Here is a 24296-nt window from a genome sequence, read left to right on the forward strand (position 1 = left end):
GAGAGAGAGAGAGAGATAGAGAGAGAGAGAGAGAGAGGAAGAGAGGAAGAGAGGAGAGACGATGAATGGTGGTGGAACATCGAATCAGTGTAAAATCTGATATAGTTGTTGCCTTGTGAAGCAGAACCGAAGGCCCAGTGTGTGTGAAAGGACCCGTGCGTCACTCTTCCCCTAGGATGGACTACTAATGGTCAGGACCCTGAGAGAGAGCGAGGGCTCTGCCCTGAGAGAGAGCGAGGGCTCTGCCCCTGAGAGAGAGCGAGGGCTCTGCCCTGAGAGGGGAGCCCTCACGTTTATCCAGCGTCTCTCCAGCGACGACCGCATGAAGTCCCTTTAACAAGAATTACTTTGAGGCAGCGTCAAAGGAATAGACAGTGAATGTTGCTGCTTGTCCATCGCCAGCTGTTGCAAGGTCACACACCCACACATGTTTGCACAATCTCTTCCCCAGACACACACACCAACACCATCTGAGTGTTCCTCACTTTCCTTTTCCTGATCTGTACTTAACGCTTCCTATGTGAACACACCAGCAGTCAAGGCACACAGAACACACACATTATGGTTCATAGGTCAGTCGGTCCAAAATGGCTCCTGTTACCCTCCCGTGAATGTTTAGAATATAGTCTGGCTGCAGGCACGCGTCCACACCCAACTTGTCTCCCCCATGCTCCAGGAAGCCATGGAAACCCTGGAAGGGGGTTGTACTCCCTGGCAAGGATGGAGATGGTTAGATACACTCTCACATGTTTGCTCACACACACTGACACATACACACACATGCTTGCTCACAGGATGACACACACGTGTGCACACAAACACACAGATTAAATACGCATCTTGCTCACACACACACACACACACACACACACACAGACACACACTCATCTCGTTCCAGAGTAAACTCGTTCATAACATGGCGTGACTTAGGGGATTATTTGCTGACAGCTTTATGGAGTGGGAGAGTTCAGATTGCATATGGCTGTGATGTCACATCCTGTCTGGAATAGTGGACAGCAGCAGTGATATCTTTCAGCTTGTGTGAGTGGACACTGACACCAACCACATCACAGACAAACACCACGGGGGAAAGGGTTGATTCCTTTCACAATAATTGCGTGATATGAAGGAGGGGGGACAGGATCCCTACTGTGAAGGAGGGGACAGGCTCCCTGCTGTGAAGGAGGGGACAGGCTCCCAGCTGTGGAGGAGGGGACAGGCTCCCTGCTGTGAAGGAGGGGACAGGCTCCCTGCTGTGAATGAGGGGACAGGCTCCCTGCTGTGAAGGAAGGGTCAAGTTCCTTGCTGTGAAGGAGACCACCCCACTGGCCCCCACACCCCACTGGCCCCCACACCCCACTGGCCCCCACACCCCACTGACCCCCACACCCCACTGGCCCCCACACATGGACTGACAAACAAACATTTTCCAAATGGCCTCATTCAGAAGCTGAACTCGCTTTGCACTACAAGAGTAACTTTGATAAATGAGCAACCCCCCCAACAACACCACACCCATCTGGCCCCTTTAGTATGTTTTATATATTTATATTTTATATAAATATACTTAAGATGTAGTATTTAGACTACTCTTACCTTGTGGCCGGGCTGTCAATCACAATAGAAACAGAAGCATAGATGATCACCACCAGGGTTCCCTAACCTCCCTGCGGCCCAGCAAGGCCAGCGCCTCCTCGTTGTGAAGCATGCCCGGACCCTGCCATCCTACACTCCTTCCTCCATGACACTGAGGCCTCAGAGGAGAGGGAGATGGATCATTAAGGAACCTTGAGAGGAGGAGTTTAAAACGTCAAAGAAAAATCGATTGTTTTGTCGCAGTCTTGGACGGTTTGTGGTGCAGCTGTTATCGCTACCTAGTTTTGAAGGCCGTTGGTGCTTAGAGAATTACGATATTCAGGCCATATCCGCTACAGATGGGCAAGCTCCCTGTCTGTCTATTTTGCGTTGAACTGGGGTCTAAAAGCGGTTAGTTTCCTTTTTTGAATGATTCATTTAATATAGATTTATTTCTGAAATGTCAGTGTGCTTCATTACTTTGGAATGAACAGATGTTGCTCATGGAGTACATAATGTATAATTGAACAGTTCTGATTATGCCTGTTAATGATAGCTAATGATATTTAAATGTGCTTGCACTTGAACTCACATTGATATCGGAAACTCTATGCTGATAGGGGATCAAGGTACAAACATTGTTTTGCATAACCAATATAGTTTGCGTAACCAACATCGAATTATTTTCTTAGAAGCTTTTTCTCTGAAGTATTTTCTAATAGTTTTTTTAAAGTCGTTTTTCTGAGGTATTTTACTTGAAGTCGTTTGTTTGAAGTATTTAGTTGTTGTGTCATTTTTGTTCCAGATCATCGATGAAGAGGACACGCAGTTCATGACTAACTGCCCCCCCGCAGTGACAGAGAGCACCCCCCGCAGACGCACCCGCATCCAGGTGTTCTGGACAGCGCCCTCTGGTGGCTCCGGCTGTGTCATCCTCAAGTAAGTCCACCTACATCACTATCATCTCACTGTCATCTCCAGGTCCACCTACATCACTATCATTTCACTGTCATCTCCAGGTCCACCTACATCACTATCATCTCCAGGTCCACCTACATCACTATCATCTCCAGGTCCACCTACATCACTATCATTTCACTGTCATCTCCAGGTCCACCTACATCACTATCATCTCCAGGTCCACCTACATCACTATCATTTCACTGTCATCTCCAGGTCCACCTACATCACTATCATCTCACTGTCATCTCCAGGTCCACCTACATCACTATCATCTCCAGGTCCACCTACATCACTATCATTTCACTGTCATCTCCAGGTCCACCTACATCACTATCATCTCCAGGTCCACCTACATCACTATCATTTCACTGTCATCTCCAGGTCCACCTACATCACTATCATCTCACTGTCATCTCCAGGTCCACCTACATCACTATCATCTCCAGGTCCACCTACATCACTATCAATCACTGTCATCTCCAGGTCCACCTACATCACTATCATCTCACTGTCATCTCCTACGTAATTTCCTACATAACATCACGGGGTTAGAGGTATCCGTAAAACTGCTTCCAGAAAAGGCCTCTACAGCCATGACAAATGTCTCATTAGCATAAATATTTTACGCACAGAATTTATACGTCATAAAAAATGTATAATCATTATATGAGCTGCCAAGGTTTAGTGTTACTAATCAGTTCCTGTGTCGTGTTTGTCTTAGGGAGGGTTGGATGAAAAAGGCTGATCCCGTAGATATGATCATGCATGGAACCAGTGGACCGACTATTTGTATTGGTGCTTGATTACTCTGGTCTGGCATGATGAAATTGATGAGCTGTTGGCGAAAAGGCAAACACAGCTCACTCCCTACTATACATTTCAGTTTAAAATCTAATTTTATATTTGTATTGGTGCTGGATTTCTCTGGTCTGGCATAATTAATAGCAAACCCACCCACCTCTCACTTAAGTATATTTGTACGTAGTTTCAAGTGTTTTCCATTGTGCTCTGTATGCCCTTTTAATTAGAGGATTATTGAATATTTGAGTTCCTCTGTGGGTTCCCCTACCATGCCGCTCTGGATCCCAGCCTGTTTGGTTGTGATGTGTGTCAGAGTATTTCTTATTAATGTGGGTTATTATGTGGCTGTCAGGGTGAGTGATGAGATCTCCTCTCTTCCATCTACGACTCTAAACTCTCTCCTCTCGTTTCTCTCCTTCTCTCGCTTTCTCTTCTCTCGTTGCCGTCGCTCTTTTCCAATTCTTCTCTCAGTTCCGGCATCTCTCGGGGTCTTCTTCTTCTCTGTCTTTATCTTTCTCCCCCCACCTCTCTCTCTTTCTCTCTCTCTCTCTCTCTCTCTCTCTCTCTCTCTCTCTCTCTCTCTCTCTCTCACTTTCTCTCTTTTTCTCTATCACTCAAGATCACTCCCTCTCTCTGTCTCTCTCTCTCTCAATCACTTGAGATCTATTTCTCCATCTATCTCTTTCTCTTGCCTTTTCTTCATCACTCCATCATCTCCAGGGGTGTAGTCATTTTAACCCCCAGCAGACTACCAGTCAGTCAGGCTGTCCCTCCCTCCCTCCCTCCCTCCCTCCCTCCCTCCCTCCCTCCCTCCCTCCCTCCCTCCCTCCCTCCCTCCCTCCCTCCCTCCCTCCCTCCCTCCCTCCCTCCCTCCCTCCCTCCCTCCCTCCCTCCCTCCCTCCCTCCCTCCCTCCCTCCCTCCCTCCCTCCCTCCCTCCCAGCTTCCTGAAGTCTGGAGATAAGGGAAGGATGGAGAGAGAAGGAGAGAGAGAGAGAAGAAGAAGAGGGAATGAAGCAGAGATAACTCTGATGAGGACAGCGAGTAGAGAGGTGAAGGTAGGGCCCTCACGGGGCTGCAGTGTTAACACCTGTCCTGTAGGGGAGCTAGAGAGCATTCTGGTTGGGGAAGAAAGAGCTTGACTCATGATGCGATGAATCTGATTACAGGGTGTGTTTGTTTAATATCTGTAGTTGTGCTTGCTGCTGTGTGTGTTCTAAGCCCTCATTCTGTATGCTGCAACACCATGACACAGATCCGGAGGCTTTGTCATGTGCTTCACGCCAGTGGGGCGAAACAGGTGCTCTTCCCAAACCGCAAAACGAGGAATTATTATTCAGACAATGAAATAGTATTACTGTTCAGGCTTTGCTAAGCAGCACTGGCCTATGCCTGTCTCCCTGAACATGCTCATAATGATGCACACACACGCACACTTATACACACACATGCACACTTATACACACACATGCATACTTATACACACACACACAGATACACGCACATACTCTAAAGATCGCAATGTGAAATATTTGATAATAGTGTTTTTTTCATCAGAGAATGAAGGAAGAATTTCATTATTGATACGAGACGGGCACTGTTTAAACACAGAGAGCCCTAAAGGACACTGTCACTGCCTGCCTGTCTGCCTGTCTGTCTGTCTGTCTGTCTGTCTGTCTGCCTGTCTGCCTGTCTGTCTGTCTGCCTGTCTGTCTGTCTGTCTGTCTGTCTGTCTGCCTGTCTGTCTGTCTGTCTGTCTGTCTGTCTGTCTGTCTGTCTGTCTGCCTGTCTGCCTGTCTGCCTGTCTGTCTCTCTGCCTGTCTGCCTGTCTGTCTTTCTGTCTGTCTGCCTGCCTGTCTGCCTGCCTGCCTGCCTGCCTGTCTGCCTGTCTGTCTGTCTGTCTGTCTGTCTGCCTGTCTGCCTGTCTGTCTGTCCGTCTGTTTTCAACAACTAGATGAAGCTGTCTTCACGCTGTAGGTCCCCAGTGGTTATTTTAATGTTTGGTTGGAAGAAAGCAACCGTAAACACTGCTGTACTTCATCCATTCAGCCTATCACGGTCCATGTGGTCTAGGGCTGTCCCCGACTAAGATTTTCTTTGGTCAACCAAGACTCGTGTAAAACGACTGAAAATCGACTAATCGAACTTTGAAACGCTTTAACAAAACAAAAAAACGTACAAACCTTTTCGCAATCTGTCTAAATGGGTGCTGGACATTGCAGATTCAGCCAGTAATAGCCTACTAATAAGACTCGTATCACCAGTCCTGTTGTAACCGAATGCTGATGGTATTTTGTATCTCTTACAATGTACTACAAATTAAAACATTGTTTAACATCAGAGCGCGCTTATCACTGCAGTGGTTTCAGGCATGCCAGTAAACTTGCAGCATGCGAACTTAGGTAGAAACTGAGTGGGGAACATTGCAACAGAGAAAGATTTTGTTGTCTTGGCCGGAGAAGATAATGTCATTCGATTTGGATGTGATTCTTATAATAGGCATATTCATTTTTCAACCCAGCGCGTTAGCATGAGTGAAGTAGGGCTAAACCAACTTACATTTTTCAGGTGGTAGGCTACATCATATTCAACGTCGAACTATGAAAAAGAAACCGTTGTTGGCAGAGTTTGCATTCAACGTTTTTCGAGTCACCCGGTACTTTGTAAATGTAAATGTACTTTAATGAAATGCTGCCATACCACAGATTTCTTTGCCATTTTGACTAATAACACCAACAAAGTAGGCTATGGCAGAGTTTGTAGTTCTGCAGCCAATTGTGCTCGTGCCGTGTGCAAAATACCAAACCAAAACAAAGTGCAGATTAACGAAAGGGAAAATAGAAACACCTTTTCTTTTAAATTATATATTTTTAGAGTTAGTTTATTTGTCTTAAATAATATAATCTAAAATTTATGTTGAACATTTCATTAATTCAGACATGATGACACAAACGGGAATCAGATCTCACACTGCCAAATGGCAGCTCGACCTAAGAAAGAAATATGGGGACAGCCCTAATGTGGTCACAAGCCGACAAACTGACTTTTCTTGTCTCTCTCTCCCTCCCTCCCTCTCTCTCTCTCTCTCTCTCTCTCTCTCTCCCTCCCTCCCTCTCTCTCTCTCTCTCTCTCTCTCTCTCTCTCTCTCTCTCTCTCTCTCTCTCTCTCTCTCTCTCTCTCTCTCTCTCTCTCTCTCTCTCGTGAGCGAGCGTGCATGTACACGCACACAAACTCAAATACACACACTCATGCATGCACATACTCACCCTCACTCACACACATGCTCGCTTATACACAAAAATACATACCCCAGTCAGATATCAGAGCTTTTTCGAGGTGATTAGGATCAGTGGTGTGGAGTCAGGAAAGTGAGGCTGCCCTTAATAGCGTTTCATTGATAGAATTTAAATTGGATGTTAAATAAGCATTACTGCGCCTGATTGCCCGGCCAGTAGCAGAGAGCGGGCAGGCAGTCAGGCAGACTGAGTGAGGCAGGAAGTGAGGCAGAGTGAGCGAGGCAGGTAGTGAGGCAAAGAGAGCGAGGGGTGCTCGGGGAGATATGTGAAATTGAGGTGAGATTGAATTAAAGCATGAACAACTAGAGATAAGCTAGCAGGCCGTTTAGGGTGCACCCCAAGGCCCTCACCTCTACACCTCCCAGACAGGCACCACCCCTCCCTGCTGCCCCCCACCTGCCCTCCACACCACCCCTCCCTGCTGCCCCCCACCTGCCCTCCACACCACCCCTCCCTGCTGCCCCCCACCTGCCCTCCACACCACCCCTCCCTGCTGCCCCCCACCTGCCCTCCACACCACCCCTCCCTGCTGCCCCCCACCTGCCCTCCACACCACCCCTCATCCATCCATCTCAGTGGGGTGGATATGACCCATCGATCACCCTGTGAAGGAGATGATTTGTGCCCATTACACATCCTGTCTTCCATGTCTGGCTGAAACCATGTCTGTCTCTCCCTCTCTTTCTCTCAGTCCCTCTCTTTCTCTCAGTCCCTATCTCTCTCTTTCTCTCAGTCCCTCCCTCCCTCCCTCCCTCCCTCCCTCCCTCCCTCCCTCCCTCCCTCCCTCCCTCCCTCCCTCCCTCCCTCCCTCAGTCCCTCCCTCCCTCCCTCCCTCCCTCCCTCCCTCCCTCTCTCAGTCCCTATCCCTCCCTCCCTCCCTCCCTCCCTCTCTTAGTCCCTATCCCTCCCTCTCTCAGTCCCTATCTCTCCCTCCCTCCCTCCCTCCCTCCCTCCCTCCCTCCCTCCCTCCCTCCCTCCCTCCCTCCCTCAGTCCCTATCCTTCCCTCCCTCCCTCCCTCAGTCCCTATCCCTCCCTCCCTCCCTCCCTCCCTCCCTCCCTCCCTCCCTCCCCCTCCCTCCCTCCCTCCCTCCCTCCCTCCCTCCCTCCCTCCCTCCCTCCCTCCCTCCCTCCCTCCCTCCCTCCCTCCCTCCCTCCCTCCCTCTCTCAGTCCCTATCCCTCCCTCTCTCAGTCCCTATCCCTCCCTCCCTCCCTCCCTCTCTCAGTCCCTATCCCTCCCTATCTCTCTCTCCCTCTTTCTATCCCTCTCTGTCTCCCTCTATCTCTCCATTGTTCTTCACCTTGCTGTCTCTCCCATTACCTTGCTCTGTCACTTATCTCACTTCTCCCTCTCTCCTCACTCTATCACATCCAGTGTCTCTCTCTCTGGTTAAATCAATGTTGTGGATAGAGAGAGAGAAAGAGAAAGAAAGAGAGGGAAAGAGAGTGAGAGAGGGAAGAGAGTGAGAGAGGAAGATGGAGAAAGTGAGAGTGGTGTTATGCTAATAGGGGTGTATAGCTTTCACTCGCTGCCACTGTTGAGACATGGTCTCCTCTCTCTCTCTCTCTCTCTCTCTCTCTCTCTCTCTCTCTCTCTCTCTCTCTCTCTCTCTCACTCTTTCTAGTCTCTCTTACAAAGGCTGTATAGAACCTTCATCCCCACCAGTCCAGTCCTTAGATCATCAGACACAATGCTTCTCTCCTGGCAGTCATCACTGGGGAGGGGGGAGGGAGGGGGGGGGCAAGGGGAGGCGGGGGGTGTCTGGAATCTCATCAGAGCAGGGATAATGCAGGTCTGGAAAGGATCTCACCTGGAGTGGAGGGCTGTGAAGTCAAGGGGGGCATGTGGCAAAGTGAAGTGGCGTGTTTTTCATCTCCCTCCCTCCCTCCCTCCCTCCCTCCCTCCCTCCCTCCCTCCCTCCCTCCCTCCCTCCCTCCCTCCCTCCCTCCCTCCCTCTCTCTCTCTCTCTCTCTCTCTCTCTCTCTCTCTCTCTCTCTCTCTCTCCCTCTCTCTCTCTATCTCCCCCCCCCCCTCCCTCCCTCCCTCCCTTCTTCCCTCTCCTCTCTCTCTCTCTCTCTCTCTCTCTCTCTCTCTCTCTCTCTCTCGATGCCTGTATTCCCTTGGGGAGATGGGCATGGTGTAGTCCCTCCATTTGTCTCTCTCTCCTTCTGTCTCTCCCTGGCTGTCTGAGGGAGGGAGAGAAGGAGAGAGGGAGGAGACCAGAGGGAAGGAGAGAGGGAGGGAGTAGGGGAGTAAGGTGGAGCTGGAGGGAGAGAGGAAGGGAGGAATAGTGAGGGAGAGAAAGAGGCGGGAGGGAGAAAGAGTGAGAGGGGGAAGGGAGAGAGAGAGAGAGAGAGAGAGAGAGAGAGAGAGAGAGAGATAGAGAGATAGAGAGAGAGAGAGAGAGAGAGAGAGAGAGGGGGGGGGAGGGAGGGAGAGGGAGTGGGGAGCGTTTCAGCTTGGCCTTCTGCTCCAGAACAAATGGGTTCTAACCCTTCCAGCTGGAGCAGACCCACCTGGAACCAGACTAGAGGACCGGAGTCCCTGGTGTGGCCCAGGCCCGCCGTCGCCATGGCAATCCTCCCTCCCCTCCCCACCTCCCATGTGCTGGTATGTGGAGGTTTCTGCACTGCTGCCTCTGGCTCTGCAGGAGGAGGCATCTGTTGGCCCGAGGCCCTTTTTGGTTCCAGACCGTGTCTTAACCAGGGGCCCCTTGGCCCCAGAGTGGGGCCCCTGGTCCCTGGCCCGGAGTGGGGCCCCTGGCCCTGGAGTGGGCCCCCCTTGTTTGTGGTTGATTTCCATGTCAAGAGCCAAGCTCTCAAACCTGCCCTGTGTCCCAGCCAGAATCAAACAGCTCAGACAGCTCTGCTTGGGGGGGTCCCCCCCCCCCCCCTCTCTCTCTCTCTCTCTCTCTCTCTCTCTCTCTCTCTCTCTCTCTCTCTCTCTCTCTCTCTCTCTCTCTCTCTCTCTCTCTCTCTCTCTCTCTCTGACTCCCCCTCTCTCCCCCTCTCTCTCTCTCTCTCTCTCTCTCTCTCTGTCTCTCTCTCTCTCTCTCTCTCTCTCTCTCCCTCTCTCTCTCTCTCTCTCTCTTCCCCCCCCCCCCTCTCTCTCTCTCTCTCTCTCTCTCTCTCTCTCTCTCTCCCCTCTCTCCCCCTCTCTCCCTCTCTCTCTCTCTCTCTCTCTCTCTCTCTCTCTCTCTCTCTCTGGGTAATGTTACTGTTGGTGTGTCAGTCAGTCTTATCAGGAAACACAGCAGGCCTGTCCTCTGAGAGCAAGCTGCTGTGTTGCTGCCGTCCCAGAGGGTGTGTGTGTGTGTGTGTGTGTGTACAGGTGTGTGTATGGTGTGTGTGTGTGTACAGTTGTGTGTGTACAGGTGTGTGTGTGCATGGTGTGTGTGTGTACAGGTGTGTGTTAGGGGTGCACCGATCCAATATTACAGTAAGATTGGATATCGGCCCGATATTGACAAAATATCAGGGATCGGAAAAAATAACAGACCGCTGGCTGATCCATCCTTTTTATGCCGCACATCCTATGTCATCTGTCAGCAGCATGATTTAACAGTTAACCGAACCTTTAGATGCCAGACTTCTAAATATTTCCGACGGTCCCCAGAGCAAGCATAATACTCGTAGCAATGCTACTAGCATGCTAGTGTTACCTGTTAACCTTCTCATTAGTACATATTGAAGTATACAGCGTTTGTCGCATCGTTTTTGTCTACCGAAAAATATTCCGTTGGAATTTTCGAAATTGCATATGCGACAATACGCTGTGAGACCTGCATTCGAACGATCATACATGTGAGACACTACTCCTGAACATGTTAACGGGTTAATCTACACTGTAGATTCTACAGTACAGTAGAGTCGTTGAGCTGCAGGAATTCGGCTCCTAGCATTGTGCTTTTGGATGTGCTTGATTAAATTGGTACTATTGTACTTTGCAATAGTACCACCACCCCTCAAAACATTTACTTTGCAGACATTGCAAACAGCCGACTAACTAGTTGGCGTTGCAAGCGTGAAATATCTCCACACAGCCAACTCTGGTTTGCTCTATGTTGCTTTTAAGTTTATCTGTCCACTGGTTGGACACGAGCTGTAAACCGCACGGTGCAATGCTTCAAGCTAAAAACTTCCATGGTTCACACACCAGCGACAACAAATAAATAAGAATTAAAATATATTTTTTAACATGTTTACGATGTTTGAGAACATTACAGCTTTGGATAAAAGCGTCTTCTAAATGAATAAATCATAAATAAATAAATCTGTTATTTTGTCTTAGTTAGGAAAGTCTGGTGCCTTTAGTCTCTTCCACATGGTGGAAAGAAGGTATAAGGTGGGAGGTATACAGTTTATTTTTAATTCAACAATGGTATCGGATCGGTATGAACAGATACACAAAGCCCAAGCATCGGTATCGGTATTGGAGCTGAAAAAGTCGGATCAGTGCATCCCTAGTGTGTGTGTGTGTGTGTGTGCTCTCTCTCCTTTGGGAAACTTTCTCTCCATCTCTCTTTCTCCCTCCGTCTCTCTTTCTCCCTTGCTTCATATCCCTCCAACTCTCTATCTTTATTTCTCGATTTCTGTCTCTCACCTGATATTTGCAATGCCATGGCATTTTGTCATGCTAAATATAAGAATTTATGCAAATTAGCACTTTACTGTAGCCCATTCTCCTTAAAATTGCTCAAGTCCCTTCAGCCGGAGAGAGCTGATTTACAGCGTTCTCTCTCTCTCTCTCTCTCTCTCTCTCTCTCTCTCTCTCTCTCTCTCTCTCTCCCTCTCCCTCTCCCTCTCCCTCTCTCTCCCTCTCTCTCTCTCTCTCTCTCTCTCTCTGTCTCTCTGTGTGTGTGTGTGTTTAAATCTGCTCATGGTCTCTCCTGTAAGAGCCAGACCATGTGTATGAATAACCCAACATCCTCATCTCTCCTCTCTCACTGGGTTCTTCACCCCAGATCTCTGATTGGAAAACAAACCGACGAGTCTCTAATTATTTCCCCTCCCTGTCTCTCCTCCTCATCCCCCTCTCATGACAACCTCCTCGACTCCTCCTGTTCTTTCTTTCATCCTGTGCCCACTCCTTTACCTCTCTTTCTCTCTCTCCACCCCCCCTCTCTCTTTTTAATGCTGTCATTTTCTTCTCTCTGCCCTCCTCTCTCCCTCCCTCTCTCCTCCATCCTTCCTCCTCTCCTCTCTTCTCCTCCCAGAGCTAGTATTGTACAGAAGAGGATCATCTATTTTCAGGATGAAGGCTCTCTCACCAAGCGCATGTGTGAGAAAGGTAGACTTCTCAACTTCTCACTTACACAAACTGAAAGGCACTGTGTCGCAGCTCTCTCTTTCTTTCTCCCCCACCCTCTCTCCACCTTCATCTCTCCTATTTTCATTTTGTCTTTTCAGTTCAGATTTGATCAAATTTCAGAACAACAAATATTTGATATTTTGACTACTCTCTCAGAACACTATTCTCTACTTCTAGAACTCTCTCTCTCTCATCTCCCTTATTCTCAGTCTCAATCTCTCCGTTTGAACTACTTACCCTCCCCCTCTCTCTTCCCCCCTCATCTCCCTGTCTTTCATCCTGTTTGTTGCTTCCGAGGCGAGGGTATCATTTGTGCTGCATCACTGTGTTTGCATGTGAACACACAGCTGGGCAGGCCTTGGAATGGCCCAGTCTGTCAACACATCAAAGGAACAGCTCTGTTTTCTACACTCCTCCATGCATCTTTCCCCTCAGCCTTTTCCTCGCACATCTTTCTGATCGCCACTCTTCAACACTACATCGAGGAAAATGATCATGGCTTTTTTCTCTCTTTCTTCTCTCTCTCTGTTTCTCTCTCCTCCCTCTCCCTCTTCTCGCTCCTCTCTCTAACTTTCTTCTGATTTTCTTATCTTTCTCTCTTTCCCTCTCTCTTTTTTTTCTTTCTCTCCTTTGCTCTCCTTCTCTTCTGTCTGTCTTTTCTCCTCCCTCTCTCTTGTCTCTCTCTTCCTCTCTTTCCCTCTCTCTTGTCTCTCTCTTCCTCTCTTACTCTCTCTAACCTCTCTTCCTCTATCTTTCTCTCTCTGTCTCTCTCTAACCTCTCTTCCTCTCTCTCTTCCTCTCTTTCTTTCTCACTTTTTTTCTCTCCTTCCCGCAGTCTCTCACAGCTAGTCATACATACTTACAATATATACACACTCAAATGTACGTAATTGCTCTTTATCCCCCTCCTCCCTCTTCAGAGTCGACAGGGGGAACCACAGAGAAGCCTGTGTTGGACTGCTGTGCCTGTGGGACGGCCAAGTACCGCGTGACCTTCTACGGAAACTGGTCTGAGAAGATCCACACTAAGGACTACCCCCGTAAGTTCCTCCTCAGCTGGGTCCTGGGTGCTGGGTCCTGGTCTATGGGTTGTGATCCTGGGTGGTTGGAGGGCCCTGGTTTTGGTGGTTGGAGGGTCCTGGTTCTGGGGGTTGGAGGGTCCTGGTTCTGGTGGTTGGAGGGTCCTGGTTCTGGTGGTTGGAGGGTCCTGGTTCTGAGACGTGTGCACCGTTGAGTCTCCCTCTCAGGGTGCTGCCTCTGAACGAGACAGGATTACTCTGACTCTGTGACTCTTCTCTTTAAGACTCGCTAACACAGCCCAGATCAATACACTGATTAGAGTTCCATGGCAAGATAAACCCAAGGATCGAGCAGGGCCCTAATTTATGGGCTTAGGGGAGGTAGAGGGAGATAAAACAGGGCATATGATTCATTCTCTCACACACACAAACACATCTCACACTTGCACCAGGCTGGGAGGAGAGAGAGGAGGGGTGTGTGTTCGTCGCTGGTGGTTCTAGTCTGTCTGAGGAAACCCTAATTGGATCTGTGTTCCCCCCGTTCACCGCAGTCATAACCAAGGTGACCTCAAGTTGTAATGGAGAGAAGTAGGTAGCTGTTGGAGTTCCCCCACAACCAGCCCACACACACACCACACACACACATAACCACAGACACACACGCACGCACAAGCACACACCACACAAACACACGCACACACACACACTTCTTATCATGATTAGCATCTGTTCATCATCCTCCAATCCTGCTTGTATTTTGCCTTTGCAAACGGCCAATGAAAACCAGACACGTGGCGTTGCCAGTCTCTCTTCCCGGTGCCGCGGCAACACGATGGCGTGAGGAGGCGTCTCTGCGTACGGTTTTCCGCCACTGGCGCCAGCGTTGCGCCTTAGCGCGGCTCATGTCATGGCAGACGGCTATTTTTACCAGATGTCCTTCAAGCTTGGGAACGAGATCACATCATCACGGCGACACACACACAGAGTCTTGAAGGTTACTCTAAAAGAGGTCAACAGGTTCCCCCTCCCTCCCTCCCTCCCTCCCTCCCTCCCTCCCTCCCTCCCTCCCTCCCTCCCTCCCTCCCTCCCTCCCTCCCTCCCTCCCTCCCTCCCTCCCCCTCCCTCCCTCTCTCTCTCTCTCTCTCTCTCTCTCCCTCCCTCCCTCCCTCCCTCTCTCTCTCTCTCTCTCTCTCCCCTCACCCTCCCTCCCTCTCTCTCTCCCTCACCCTCTCTCTCTCTCTCTCTCTCTCTCTCTCCCTCCCTCTCTCTCTCTCTCTCTCTCTCTCTCTCTCTCTCTCCCTCCCTCTCTCTCTCCCTCTCTCTCTCTCTCTCCCTCCCTCTCTCTCTCCCTCTCTCTCTCTCTCTCTCTCTCTCTCTCCCTCTCTCTCTCTCTCTCCCTCTCTCTCTCTCTCTCTCCCTCTCCCTCTCCCTCTCCCTCTCTCTCTCTCTCCCTCCCTCCCTCTCTCTCTCCCTCTCTCTCTCTCTCCCTCTCTCTCTCTCTCTCTCTCTCTCTCTCTCTCTCTCTCTCTCCCTCTCTCTCTCTCTCTCTCTCTCTCTCTCTCTCTCTCTCTCTCTCTCCCTCTCTCTCTCTCTCTCTCCTCCCTCTCTCTCCTCACCCTCACCCCTCTCCCTCTCTCTCTCTCTCTCCCTCACCCTCTCTCCCTCTCTCTCCCTCTCTCTCTCTCTCTCTCTCTCTCTCTCTCTCTCTCTCCCTCACCCTCTCTCCCTCCCTCTCTCTCTCTCTCTCTCCCTCTCTCCCTCTCTTCCTCTCTCTCTCCCTCTCTCTCCCTCTCTCTCTCTCTCCCTCTCCCTCTCTCTCTCTCTCCTCCCTCCCTCTCTCTCTCCCTCACCCTCTCTCCCTCTCTCTCTCTCTCTCTCTCCCTCACCCTCTCTCCCTCCCTCTCTCCCTCTCTCTCTCTCCCTCTCTCTCTCTCCCTCTCTCTCTCTCTCCCTCTCTCTCTCTCTCTCCCTCTCTCTCTCTCTGTCTCTCTCTCTCTAAGGGTAGAGCGATGAGGAGGCAGGAGAGCGAGATGGATACATATTGAGAGGAAACTCTTTCTCTGGGTAGCGCAGTAGAGGATAAAGATATCCCAGACTGGGCTCATGTGTGTCAGTGTGCCAGGGCATCACCTTAGTGAAGTGGACTACATTTACATTAATGCATTTAGCAGATGCTTTTATCCAAAGCGACTTCCAAGAGAGAGCTTTACAAAAGAGCATAGGTCACTGATCATAACAACGAGGTAGTCCCAAACATTGCAAGCAGCCAAAACATGAAGCATACATTGTGAAAAACTAAACAAGTGCCAAAGGGAAAACCCATAAGAGCATGCAGTTATAAATGTTACAAATTAAAACAACATGAACGACAAAAAGTGCAAGACTGCACCTGTAGAAGAATAATCAACAGTCAAATATTTCACGGCGAGTACAAGAGTTAACTTTGTTATAACTAACCTACAAGAGCAACAAGTCACTCAATAAGAGTTATTGTGATCCTGGAGGAAACTAACATCAGGTCCAGCCAAGCATTCCTAAGTGCTGTTGTACTCCCGGAACAAGTGTGTCTTGAGCCTTTTCTTGAAGGTGGGGAGACAGTCAGTGTCCCTGATGGAGGTGGGGAGCTGGTTCCACCATAGGGGGGCCAGACAGGAGAAGAGCTTGTGTTGGGACCAGGCGGTTTGGAGCGGTGGCAGAGTTAGGACGAGTTATCAGTCTCAACAACAAAGCAACAACAGACATGTGTGAGACTGTGTTTACGGAAGGTTCTGTGGACGTGGAAGAGGAAGAGGCAAGAACCCACGGAGAGATAAAAATGGAGGGATTTTGTTACTGAATATGAAAATAGGTATGGGAGCTTCAGGATATAGAAATCAGATTGGGTCCAGGTCTGACAAGGAGACTGGGATTAGCTTTAGTGCATTTGTGCCAACCGTTATATCCATGAGTGTGTGTGAGAGAGTGTGTCTCTGTGTGTGTGTGTGTGTGTGTGTGTGTGTGTGTGTCAATACACACACCATCACACCAGAGGAGTGTAATAAATTGCAAAAAGGACATTTGAGAGGAAGGATTTTAAGATCCACACAAACTGGTCATATAGAGAGTGTGTCTACTGAACAAAGTCTTTTGTAAAGTGATTTGCCCTGAGGAGGAAAGAGGAGGAGAGGAGAGAGGGGAGGAGAAGGAGATAGGAGAGTAGAGATAGGAGAGGAGAGAAAGAGAGAGGAGAGTGGAGGAGAGAGGAAAGGGAAGGGGAGAGAAAGAGAGAGGAGAGAGGAAGGAGGAGGGATAGGAGTTGATGGTGTACCAATAAAGAAGGGAATTGTCCCTTTCTAGGTCTTTGACCTTGAGAGGAGAGAGAGCTGCACTTCTTCACCACACAGTCTCTTCCTTTTATGAGACAAGAAACTCAAGGTGCTGCTTTGTGTCTGAGAGGCGTTGAGTATGTTAGACTTCCAGATCACTACGAGCGAAACATGTTCATGAGGCAACAATCAGAAAACCTCATATTTACGTATTTAATTATATAAAAATACAGTAGTTATTTAATAACATAAAATAGGTCTACACATAGGACTGCAAAGTGTCGCAAGTTCAAGAAACAAATTAAAATGAAAAGATGAAACACCACTCTAGTATATGTTTACATAAACTTGTGTTGAACTGCCTCCTTCTGATGAACCAGTGTTGTTTTTCAGAAATGCTGAAAAGCTAAAAGACGAATGTTAGGATTCACCAGGGAATGAAAGTAAATTACATTTATACTCCGCAATGAACCGTATTGTTTAAAAAAATAATAATATGTGTACAAAAATTACACATAAAACAGGCAATTATCTGCTGCCTACAAAACTTTATTTGAAACCGTAAAATGCAATTTATTATGTCTTGCTGAGGAAATTTGTTCTAGAAAGATTTGCTTAGTAAAGCTGTCTCCAGACGTCCTGAAGAGAAAGATAACCGTCCAGTTGATCGGAAACTGAGACTTTATTGTGTTACTGTGTGTGTGTGCAGGAACACAGAGTTATAAACAGCACTAATGAATAGCAGTGCTCAGGTTAACACTAGACAGACACACATCACAGTGATGAACATCAGAACTCTGTCATCTTCACCTGTTGGTGACTTTTCTCCTTGATTATCCTCTTATGTGTACATGCATCTGTTAGTGTGTGTCCATGCCTGCGTGTGTGTGGTGTGTGTGTTAGTGTGTGTCTCTGTGCCTGTATGTGTGTGTTGTGTGTGCATGGGGGTGTGTGGCTCTCTGCCCCGGGTATGTGTCCCTGCGTTCTCCATCCAGTTGACCCCTGACCTTTCACCTCTGCTCCCCCAGGTCGAGCCAACCACTGGTCTTCCATCATTGGGGCGTCTCACTCCAGGGACTACATGCTGTGGGAGTACGGCGGCTACGCCAGCGAGGGCGTCCGGCAGGTGGCCGAGCTGGGCTCACCCGTGAAGATGGAGGAGGAGATCAGACAGAAGGTAGAATAACACACAGCATAGTCTCTGAGGAAGAGGGGAGGGGAGGGGAGGGGAGGGGGGGGGAGGGGAGGGGAGGGGAGGGGGGGGGGGAGGGGAGGGGGGGAGAGTGGGGGGGGGAGGGGAAGGGAGCTGTAGAAGAATATATTTCAGCATGTATGCATTTTGTTTCAGCAAAAAAAAATACGATCGAAGCGCGGTTTTAAGTCTGTTGATTTGTGTTGTTTGACCTGGTCTGTGATCTCCCAGGGTCTCATCCGCGATGCCAAGGCTTGTGTTTCTTAGAGAGCCTGAGATGCACGGAACATAATACCGGCGTGGGTGTTCTGATCGATCTTCTGTGCCAGAGTAGCTTGTCATTAAGATCCCACTCGCCTCTCTCTGTCTGCCTCTTCAGTCCACCCTAACCCTAACCCTAACCACCCAGCTGGTGGGAGGGGGCAGTACCACCCAGCTGGTGGGAGGGGGCAGTACCACCCAGCTGGTGGGAGGGGGGAGGGGGCAGTACCACCCAGCTGGTGGGAGAGGGCAGTACCACCCAGCTGGTGGGAGGGGGGAGGGGGCAGTACCACCCAGCTGGTGGGAGGGGGCAGTACCACCCAGCTGGGGGGAGGGGGGGGGGGCAGTACCACCCAGCTGGTGGGAGGGGGGAGGGGGCAGTACCACCCAGCTGGTGGGAGGGGGGAGGGGGCAGTACCACCCAGCTGGTGGGAGGGGGCAGTACCACCCAGCTGGTGGGAGGGGGAGGGGGCAGTACCACCCAGCTGGGGGGAGGGGGCAGTACCACCCAGCTGGTGGGAGGGGGCAGTACCACCCAGCTGGTGGGAGGGGGGAGGGGGCAGTACCACCCAGCTGGTGGGAGGGGGCAGTACCACCCAGCTGGGGGGAGGGGGGGGGGGGCAGTACCACCCAGCTGGTGGGAGGGGGCAGTACCACCCAGCTGGTGGGAGGGGGAGGGGGCAGTACCACCCACCTGGTGGGAGGGGGGGGGGGCAGTACCACCCAGCTGGGGGGAGGGGGGGGGCAGTACCACCCAGCTGGGGGGAGGGGGGGGGGCAGTACCACCCAGCTGGTGGGAGGGGGGAGGGGGCAGTACCACCCAGCTGGGGGGAGGGGGGAGGGGGGGCAGGAGTGTTTTCCTGGCCCTTGAGGTATTCACGTAGGAAGAAATAGGACGGTGGAGAAAATCCATGGACAAGACCGTGATGATATGCAAGCCTCGACAAGTGGCTTCGTTCCACATATTTCCATTGTGTTTTGTCCTGAGAAGTCCCTGAGGGAAAGCCCTGAGAGGTCGCTGATGCGAGGTTAAGATCTCATGGTCCTGTTCGCTCCAGTGGGGATCATGTGAAACTAGAACTCTTCTCTCTCCGCATGCCAGCTCCTCTCCTCCCCTGCTTCTCCAGACTTCTTGAGGGTGGACAGGCTCTCTGGGCTGAGCTCCACCCCAGACACCTATCATGTTGTAGCCCCTTCCTCATTTATTTACAAATCAGATCTGGTGATCTGCAGTGTGTGTGTGTGTGTGTGTGTGTGTCAAGACCTCAGTGTGTGTGTGTAATGAGGGTCAGAACGCTTCTCTCTCTCAGCACGAGGTATTCAGGATGCTTCTTTCATATTCCTTCCATTACAGATGAACACGCACACACTTACACAGACGCACACACACACATACACCACCCACTCAAACACACACCCCTCCCCCCACACACACCACACACACACCCCTCCCCCCACACACACCACACACACTCTAACCCTCTCTCCTTGCCCTTGAGGGAAGTGAGCCTGTGTGTTTTGGAGCAGTGAAGCAGGCAGCACTCTGGTGAGTGCTGACACTAACAGAAAGGCTGTTGGTGTGTCAGGTGCTGTGATAAGGGCCTGCAACTTAGCAATGAACGCACAATTGATATTCATAGCCAGGCTAGGCGCAAGCCAAGGAGTTCACTGATCTTAGTGTTCAGACAAAGTTTCATTTGCAGAAGCAAGCAGGCGTGCCAGGTGCGCACACACACCAACACACACACCGGCATAAACACACCAACACACACACCAGCATAAACACACACACACACACACAGACACACACACACCTGTTCTCCCTCACCTGAAGTGCCCCTCCCACACTCAGGTGGTACACCAGTAGCACTGAGGGAGGGGTCATCACTCAGGTGGTACACTCAGAGAGAAGCAGCATTCAGTAAGGACATATTCACAGCAGCCAATTCACACTTGAGAACTGTGTGTGTGTGCTGTGTGTGTGTGTGTGCTGTGTGTGTGCTGTGTGTGTGTGTGTGCTGTGTGTGTGTGTGTGCTGTGTGTGTGTGTGTGTGTGTGCTGTGTGTGTGTGTGGAGTCAGGTGGCTGAGCGGTTAGGGAATCGGGCCAAATGACGTTGTGTCCTTGGGCAAGGCACTTCACCCTACTTGCCTCGGGGAGAATGTCCCTGTACTTACTGTAAGTCACTCTGGATAAGAGTGTCTGCTAAATGACTAAATGTAGAGTTGAGAATGCTCTGTTAGTGCTCTCAAGCATTTGATTGACCTCCTGAACCCCTGATCAGCCTGAAGAAGTACGTGGAAACATGTAAGAATATGAATCCAGTGTAGGTGTGTGTGTGTAAAAGAGAGAGGGAGAGAATGAGAGAGGCAGAGAGAGAAGAAAGCGACATTGAAAAAGAGAAGGAGACTTAGAGGGAGAGAGAGCCTTAGAAAGAGAGAAGGATATTTACATCAGTGAATACTCCATTAAAAGGAGAGAGAGAGAAATAGAGAGAGGGACATTTACATCAGTGAATACTCCATTAAAACTGTGCGTGGCCAGTGAGGACATCTGCTCTGTTCCTGATTGCTTTGTACTCGTTCTTGGAGGAATGTATCCCAGAGTCCTCTGGGACCATTAGTCTGACGAGCAACATGGCTCCAGATCGCTCGGCTCAGCCTTGGTGCATCCGCGCACTCAGCCCACATACTGCTGAGGAAGTGGCAGGCAGGAGGGAGAGGGAGAAGGAGGGAGAGAGAGGGGTAGAGAGAGAGAGAGAGAGAGAGAGAGAGGGGTAGAGAGAGAGAGAGAGAGAGAGGGGGGGTAGAGAGAGAGAGGGGGGGATATGGAAATGAGAAATGAAGAAAAAGAGAGATTAGATGGAGACAGGGAGAGAGAGAGAGAGACAGGGAGAGGGAGATAGGGAGAGAGAGAGGGAGACAGGGAGAGGGAGACAGGGAGAGAGAGAGGGAGACAGGGAGAGAGAGAGGGAGAGAGAGACAGGGAGAGAGAGAGGGAGACAGGGAGAGGGAGATAGGGAGAGAGAGACAGGGAGAGAGAGAGGGAGACAGGGAGAGGGAGACAGGGAGAGAGAGAGACAGGGAGAGAGGGAGACAGGGAGAGGGAGACAGGGAGAGAGAGACAGGGAGAGGGAGAGGGAGACAGGGAGAGGGAGACAGGGAGAGAGAGAGGGAGACAGGGAAAGGGAGACAGGGAGAGAGAGAGGGAGACAGGGAGATATTGACGGAGCTCTTCTAATGAAGGTGGGAATGAATCCTTCTTCCTCGCTGTCTTAATGTTTGACATATTGATAATGACCAAACAGTGTCTCATCTCTCCCCTGTGCCCACCTCCCCTGTCTCCCGCTTCACCTGGGGAGATCCCTCTTCCTCCCTCCTCCTCCTCCTCCTCCTCATCATCGTTAGGCGTGATACGGTCTCCGTGAGACTCACAGGACCGGCACATCAAACTGGCTCCCGCTCAGCCCCTTCATTAAAAGAGTGCATTTTGAAACAGGGTGTTTCTGAAGCATCTCCCAGAATTAATAGGCTGGCTAAGCCAGTCGACTGAGGCGGTTATCTGCCCGGCGATACCTGAGCGCTCTCTTGAAGGCTGCCTTTCATCTCCCGGCTCTGGGCTTCTCACGGAGCGCCTTTACACCCTTCAGACCCACACTGCTGCCGCCGCCGACGACGAGAAGATGTGTCTGGAAAACAGTCACCTCAGCTCTGACGTGTCTGTGAGTGAGAGAGATGAGTTTGACTGGTTTTACAAATCTGTACTGCTCACAGGTTAACGTTCCGGTCCAGACAGGCAGGCTGAAAGACGAGTGGCTGAGTAAATGGGGTCAGGTGGTGCTGGGATTTGTAGTTTAAATGGGGTCAGGATGCACAGCGGTTTGTAGTTTTCTCCGTGCCCAGGGAGATAAATCCTCTGTCCGCCGGAAAATGAAGCACCGTGAGAGTTGTCTCATCTAGCAGCGCCACCAAACAGACCAGCTGACATCAGCTCAGCCACCAAACAGACCAGCTGACATCAGCTCAGCCACCAAACAGGCCAGCTGACATAAGCTCAGCCACCAAACAGGCCAGCTGACATAAGCTCAGCCACCAAACAGACCAGCTGACATCACCTCAGCCTTTCCAGGTTCACCATCCAGAACCTGAAACTTTTTGCATTTTCTCTGCATAGAATTAGTGGAATTTCCCACACTTTTGAGAGTAAGCTAGAGACCTATCTCCGTTATAACATCAACTACTTGGTATTCTATAGATCGAGGAGAAAACTTACCGAGAATATATCAACTAATAATGGTGACAATGTGTATTTAGCTTTTTATCCCAAAGTGATATAAAGGGTGGATTTGAACCTGCAACCTCTTGCGCTGCAGTCATCAGATGCTCTGACTGGCATGCCGGGTCGAGGACGATCCTCTTGCGTTCCTGCACGTTTAAGATTCACTGTGTGTTTCACTGTGAACACAAATCCAGAGGAGAGACATGGCAGGATGGGGGAACATTGCTCAACAGCTCTCTGTCTCTGTCAGCATTCCAGACAGATGACAACAACCTGTCTTTAAAGGGGTTTACGGCTGGAACGTGGATAGAAATATAGGGCAAGGCTTTGAAATATTTGTGTCTTCCGTGCCACAAATTGGGAAGAGAAATATGTCCTCAATCAGAGTTGACTGTTTTCAACATTCCTCGTAAAAACAGAAACCAGAAGCTTCTGGAATGGAGAACACGGTTGTCCCTTCCAAATATATTCCATCCAGTGCCAGGCGTATGAAGGCTTGTGCTGTGGGTCCTCTCCCTCTGAGTAACGACAGCCTGGCATGGCGTTCAGGGTTAGGAGTGTGTTGGCAGCGACTCCCTGTTGCTCTCTCGTCGCGGTGTGTTGATATGGCGATGTGTTGACATGGCGATGCGTTGACATGGCGATGTTAGGGGTTTGGATGGATGGTCTTGGCAGTGTGTCTGGATGGGGTCCCGTCTGTCATGTGTCTGGGAGGGGGAGGGGGAGGGGGGAGGGGGGAGGGGGGAGGGGGGAGGGGGGAGGGGGGAGGGGGGAGGGGGGAGGGGGGAGGGGGGAGGGGGAGGGGCTGTCACCCAGCCAGACACACTGGACATGCAGGTTACCTCACAGCCACATAGTAAGACCTTCTCCCTACTCTTACCTCACCCTCATATATACATGTCTTTCTCTTGTCTCTCTTTCTCTTGTCTCTCTTTCTCTCCCTCTTACTCTCTCCCACGCACAAACCATTCCTCCAGTTCTCCCTGTCAGAGATCAGCTTGGCTCTTGAGGTCAGTTTGGCCAGAACAACCAAACAATTAACTCTAAACAGTCTCCCCATGGGCGAGGTCCTGACCCTTGACCCCAAGCCAAGCCGCGACAAGCCACACAGATCTGGCGAGCGATCTGACGAAGGACACGTCCTCTGACTCCTCTCCACAGAGGAGCCCTGAGCTAGCGGGGCTTTGGTTGGCTGCCACCCTCGCCAGTCTCTCCACTTTACTACACCCACCGTCCTGTAGCCCTCTCCTGCCCGTCTCTCCTGAACGCTCATCTCTTTATTCCTCTCTCCCTCCCTGGCCAACCCTCCGTATGAAAAGCGGGCGCTGCTGTTCCAGTGTGGACAATTGTTTAATTTCAATCAACTGGCGGTTTTTCTGGTGGTCTGTCAGGTCAGCTTTGTGAGTTGGGCGGAGACATTCCTGTACTGAAAAACAGAGCAGTCAGAAGGCCTAATGCCTGCCTTGGCTCCCTGCACTGTTATTGGGATTGGTGAGGAGAGGAGGGGCAGTGCAGCCCCAGGCAAGCGTGCGTGTAGTCATGGGGCAAAGCTTGGGTGTAGTCATGGGGCAGAGCTGGGGTGCAGTCATGGGGCAGAGCTGGGGTGCAGTCATGGGGCAGAGCTGGGGTGCAGTCATGGGGCAGAGCTGGGGTGCAGTCATGGGGCAGAGCTGGGGTGCAGTCATGGGGCAGAGCTGGGGTGCAGTCATGGGGCAGAGCTGGGGTGCAGTCATGGGGCAGAGCTGGGGTGCAGTCATGGGGCAGAGCTGGGGTGCAGTCATGGGGCAGAGCTGGGGTGCAGTCATGGGGCAGCTTGCCAGTTTATTTTACGTCTGTGTGTTTATGACAGTCTGTCTCCTGGTTCTTCCATCTTTCGCCTCACTAAGAGAGACGAGGCTATGAAAGGCTTTTCATCAAAATGAAATGACATACTGCACAGACGCGCTGTAGCTTACCTTCAATCACCAGATCTCTCAGTCCTGAGGGGGGGGGGATCTTGCTGAGACAGGCCACTTGGAAGGGTTTGTGTGTGTCTGGAGGCGTGTGATGTGTGTGTGTGTGTGTGTTCTCACCACCCTTGAAGACTGATGCAGTCTGGGAGACCCTGAACCCCTGGGAGACCCTGAACCCCTGGGTGACCCTGAACCCCTGGGTGACCCTGAACCCCTGGGTGACCCTGAACCCCTGGGAGACCCTGAACCCCTGGGTGACCCTGAACCCCTGGGAGACCCTGAACCCCTGGGTGACCCTGAACCCCTGGGTGACCCTGAACCCCTGGGAGACCCTGAACCCCTGGGTG

The 24296-nt window shown here is 50.8% G+C and overlaps 1 protein-coding gene across 1 annotated transcript in view; it reads left to right on the forward strand.

Moving 5' to 3' along the window:
- Nucleotides 1–24296, forward strand: part of spon1a (spondin 1a) — a 76744-nt gene that overhangs the window by 6256 nt on the left and 46192 nt on the right. Inside the window, exons 3-6 of the mRNA XM_084682067.1 lie at nucleotides 2381–2514; nucleotides 11849–11922; nucleotides 12864–12983; nucleotides 17296–17444. Coding sequence (XP_084538193.1) covers nucleotides 2381–2514; nucleotides 11849–11922; nucleotides 12864–12983; nucleotides 17296–17444 — 477 coding nt within the window. The remainder of the gene's footprint in view (nucleotides 1–2380; nucleotides 2515–11848; nucleotides 11923–12863; nucleotides 12984–17295; nucleotides 17445–24296) is intronic.

This window comes from Hypomesus nipponensis, chromosome 19, assembly GCF_054491055.1.
Source record: "Hypomesus nipponensis isolate SF chromosome 19, ASM5449105v1, whole genome shotgun sequence".
In the NCBI taxonomy this organism is placed as follows: Eukaryota; Metazoa; Chordata; class Actinopteri; order Osmeriformes; family Osmeridae; genus Hypomesus; species Hypomesus nipponensis.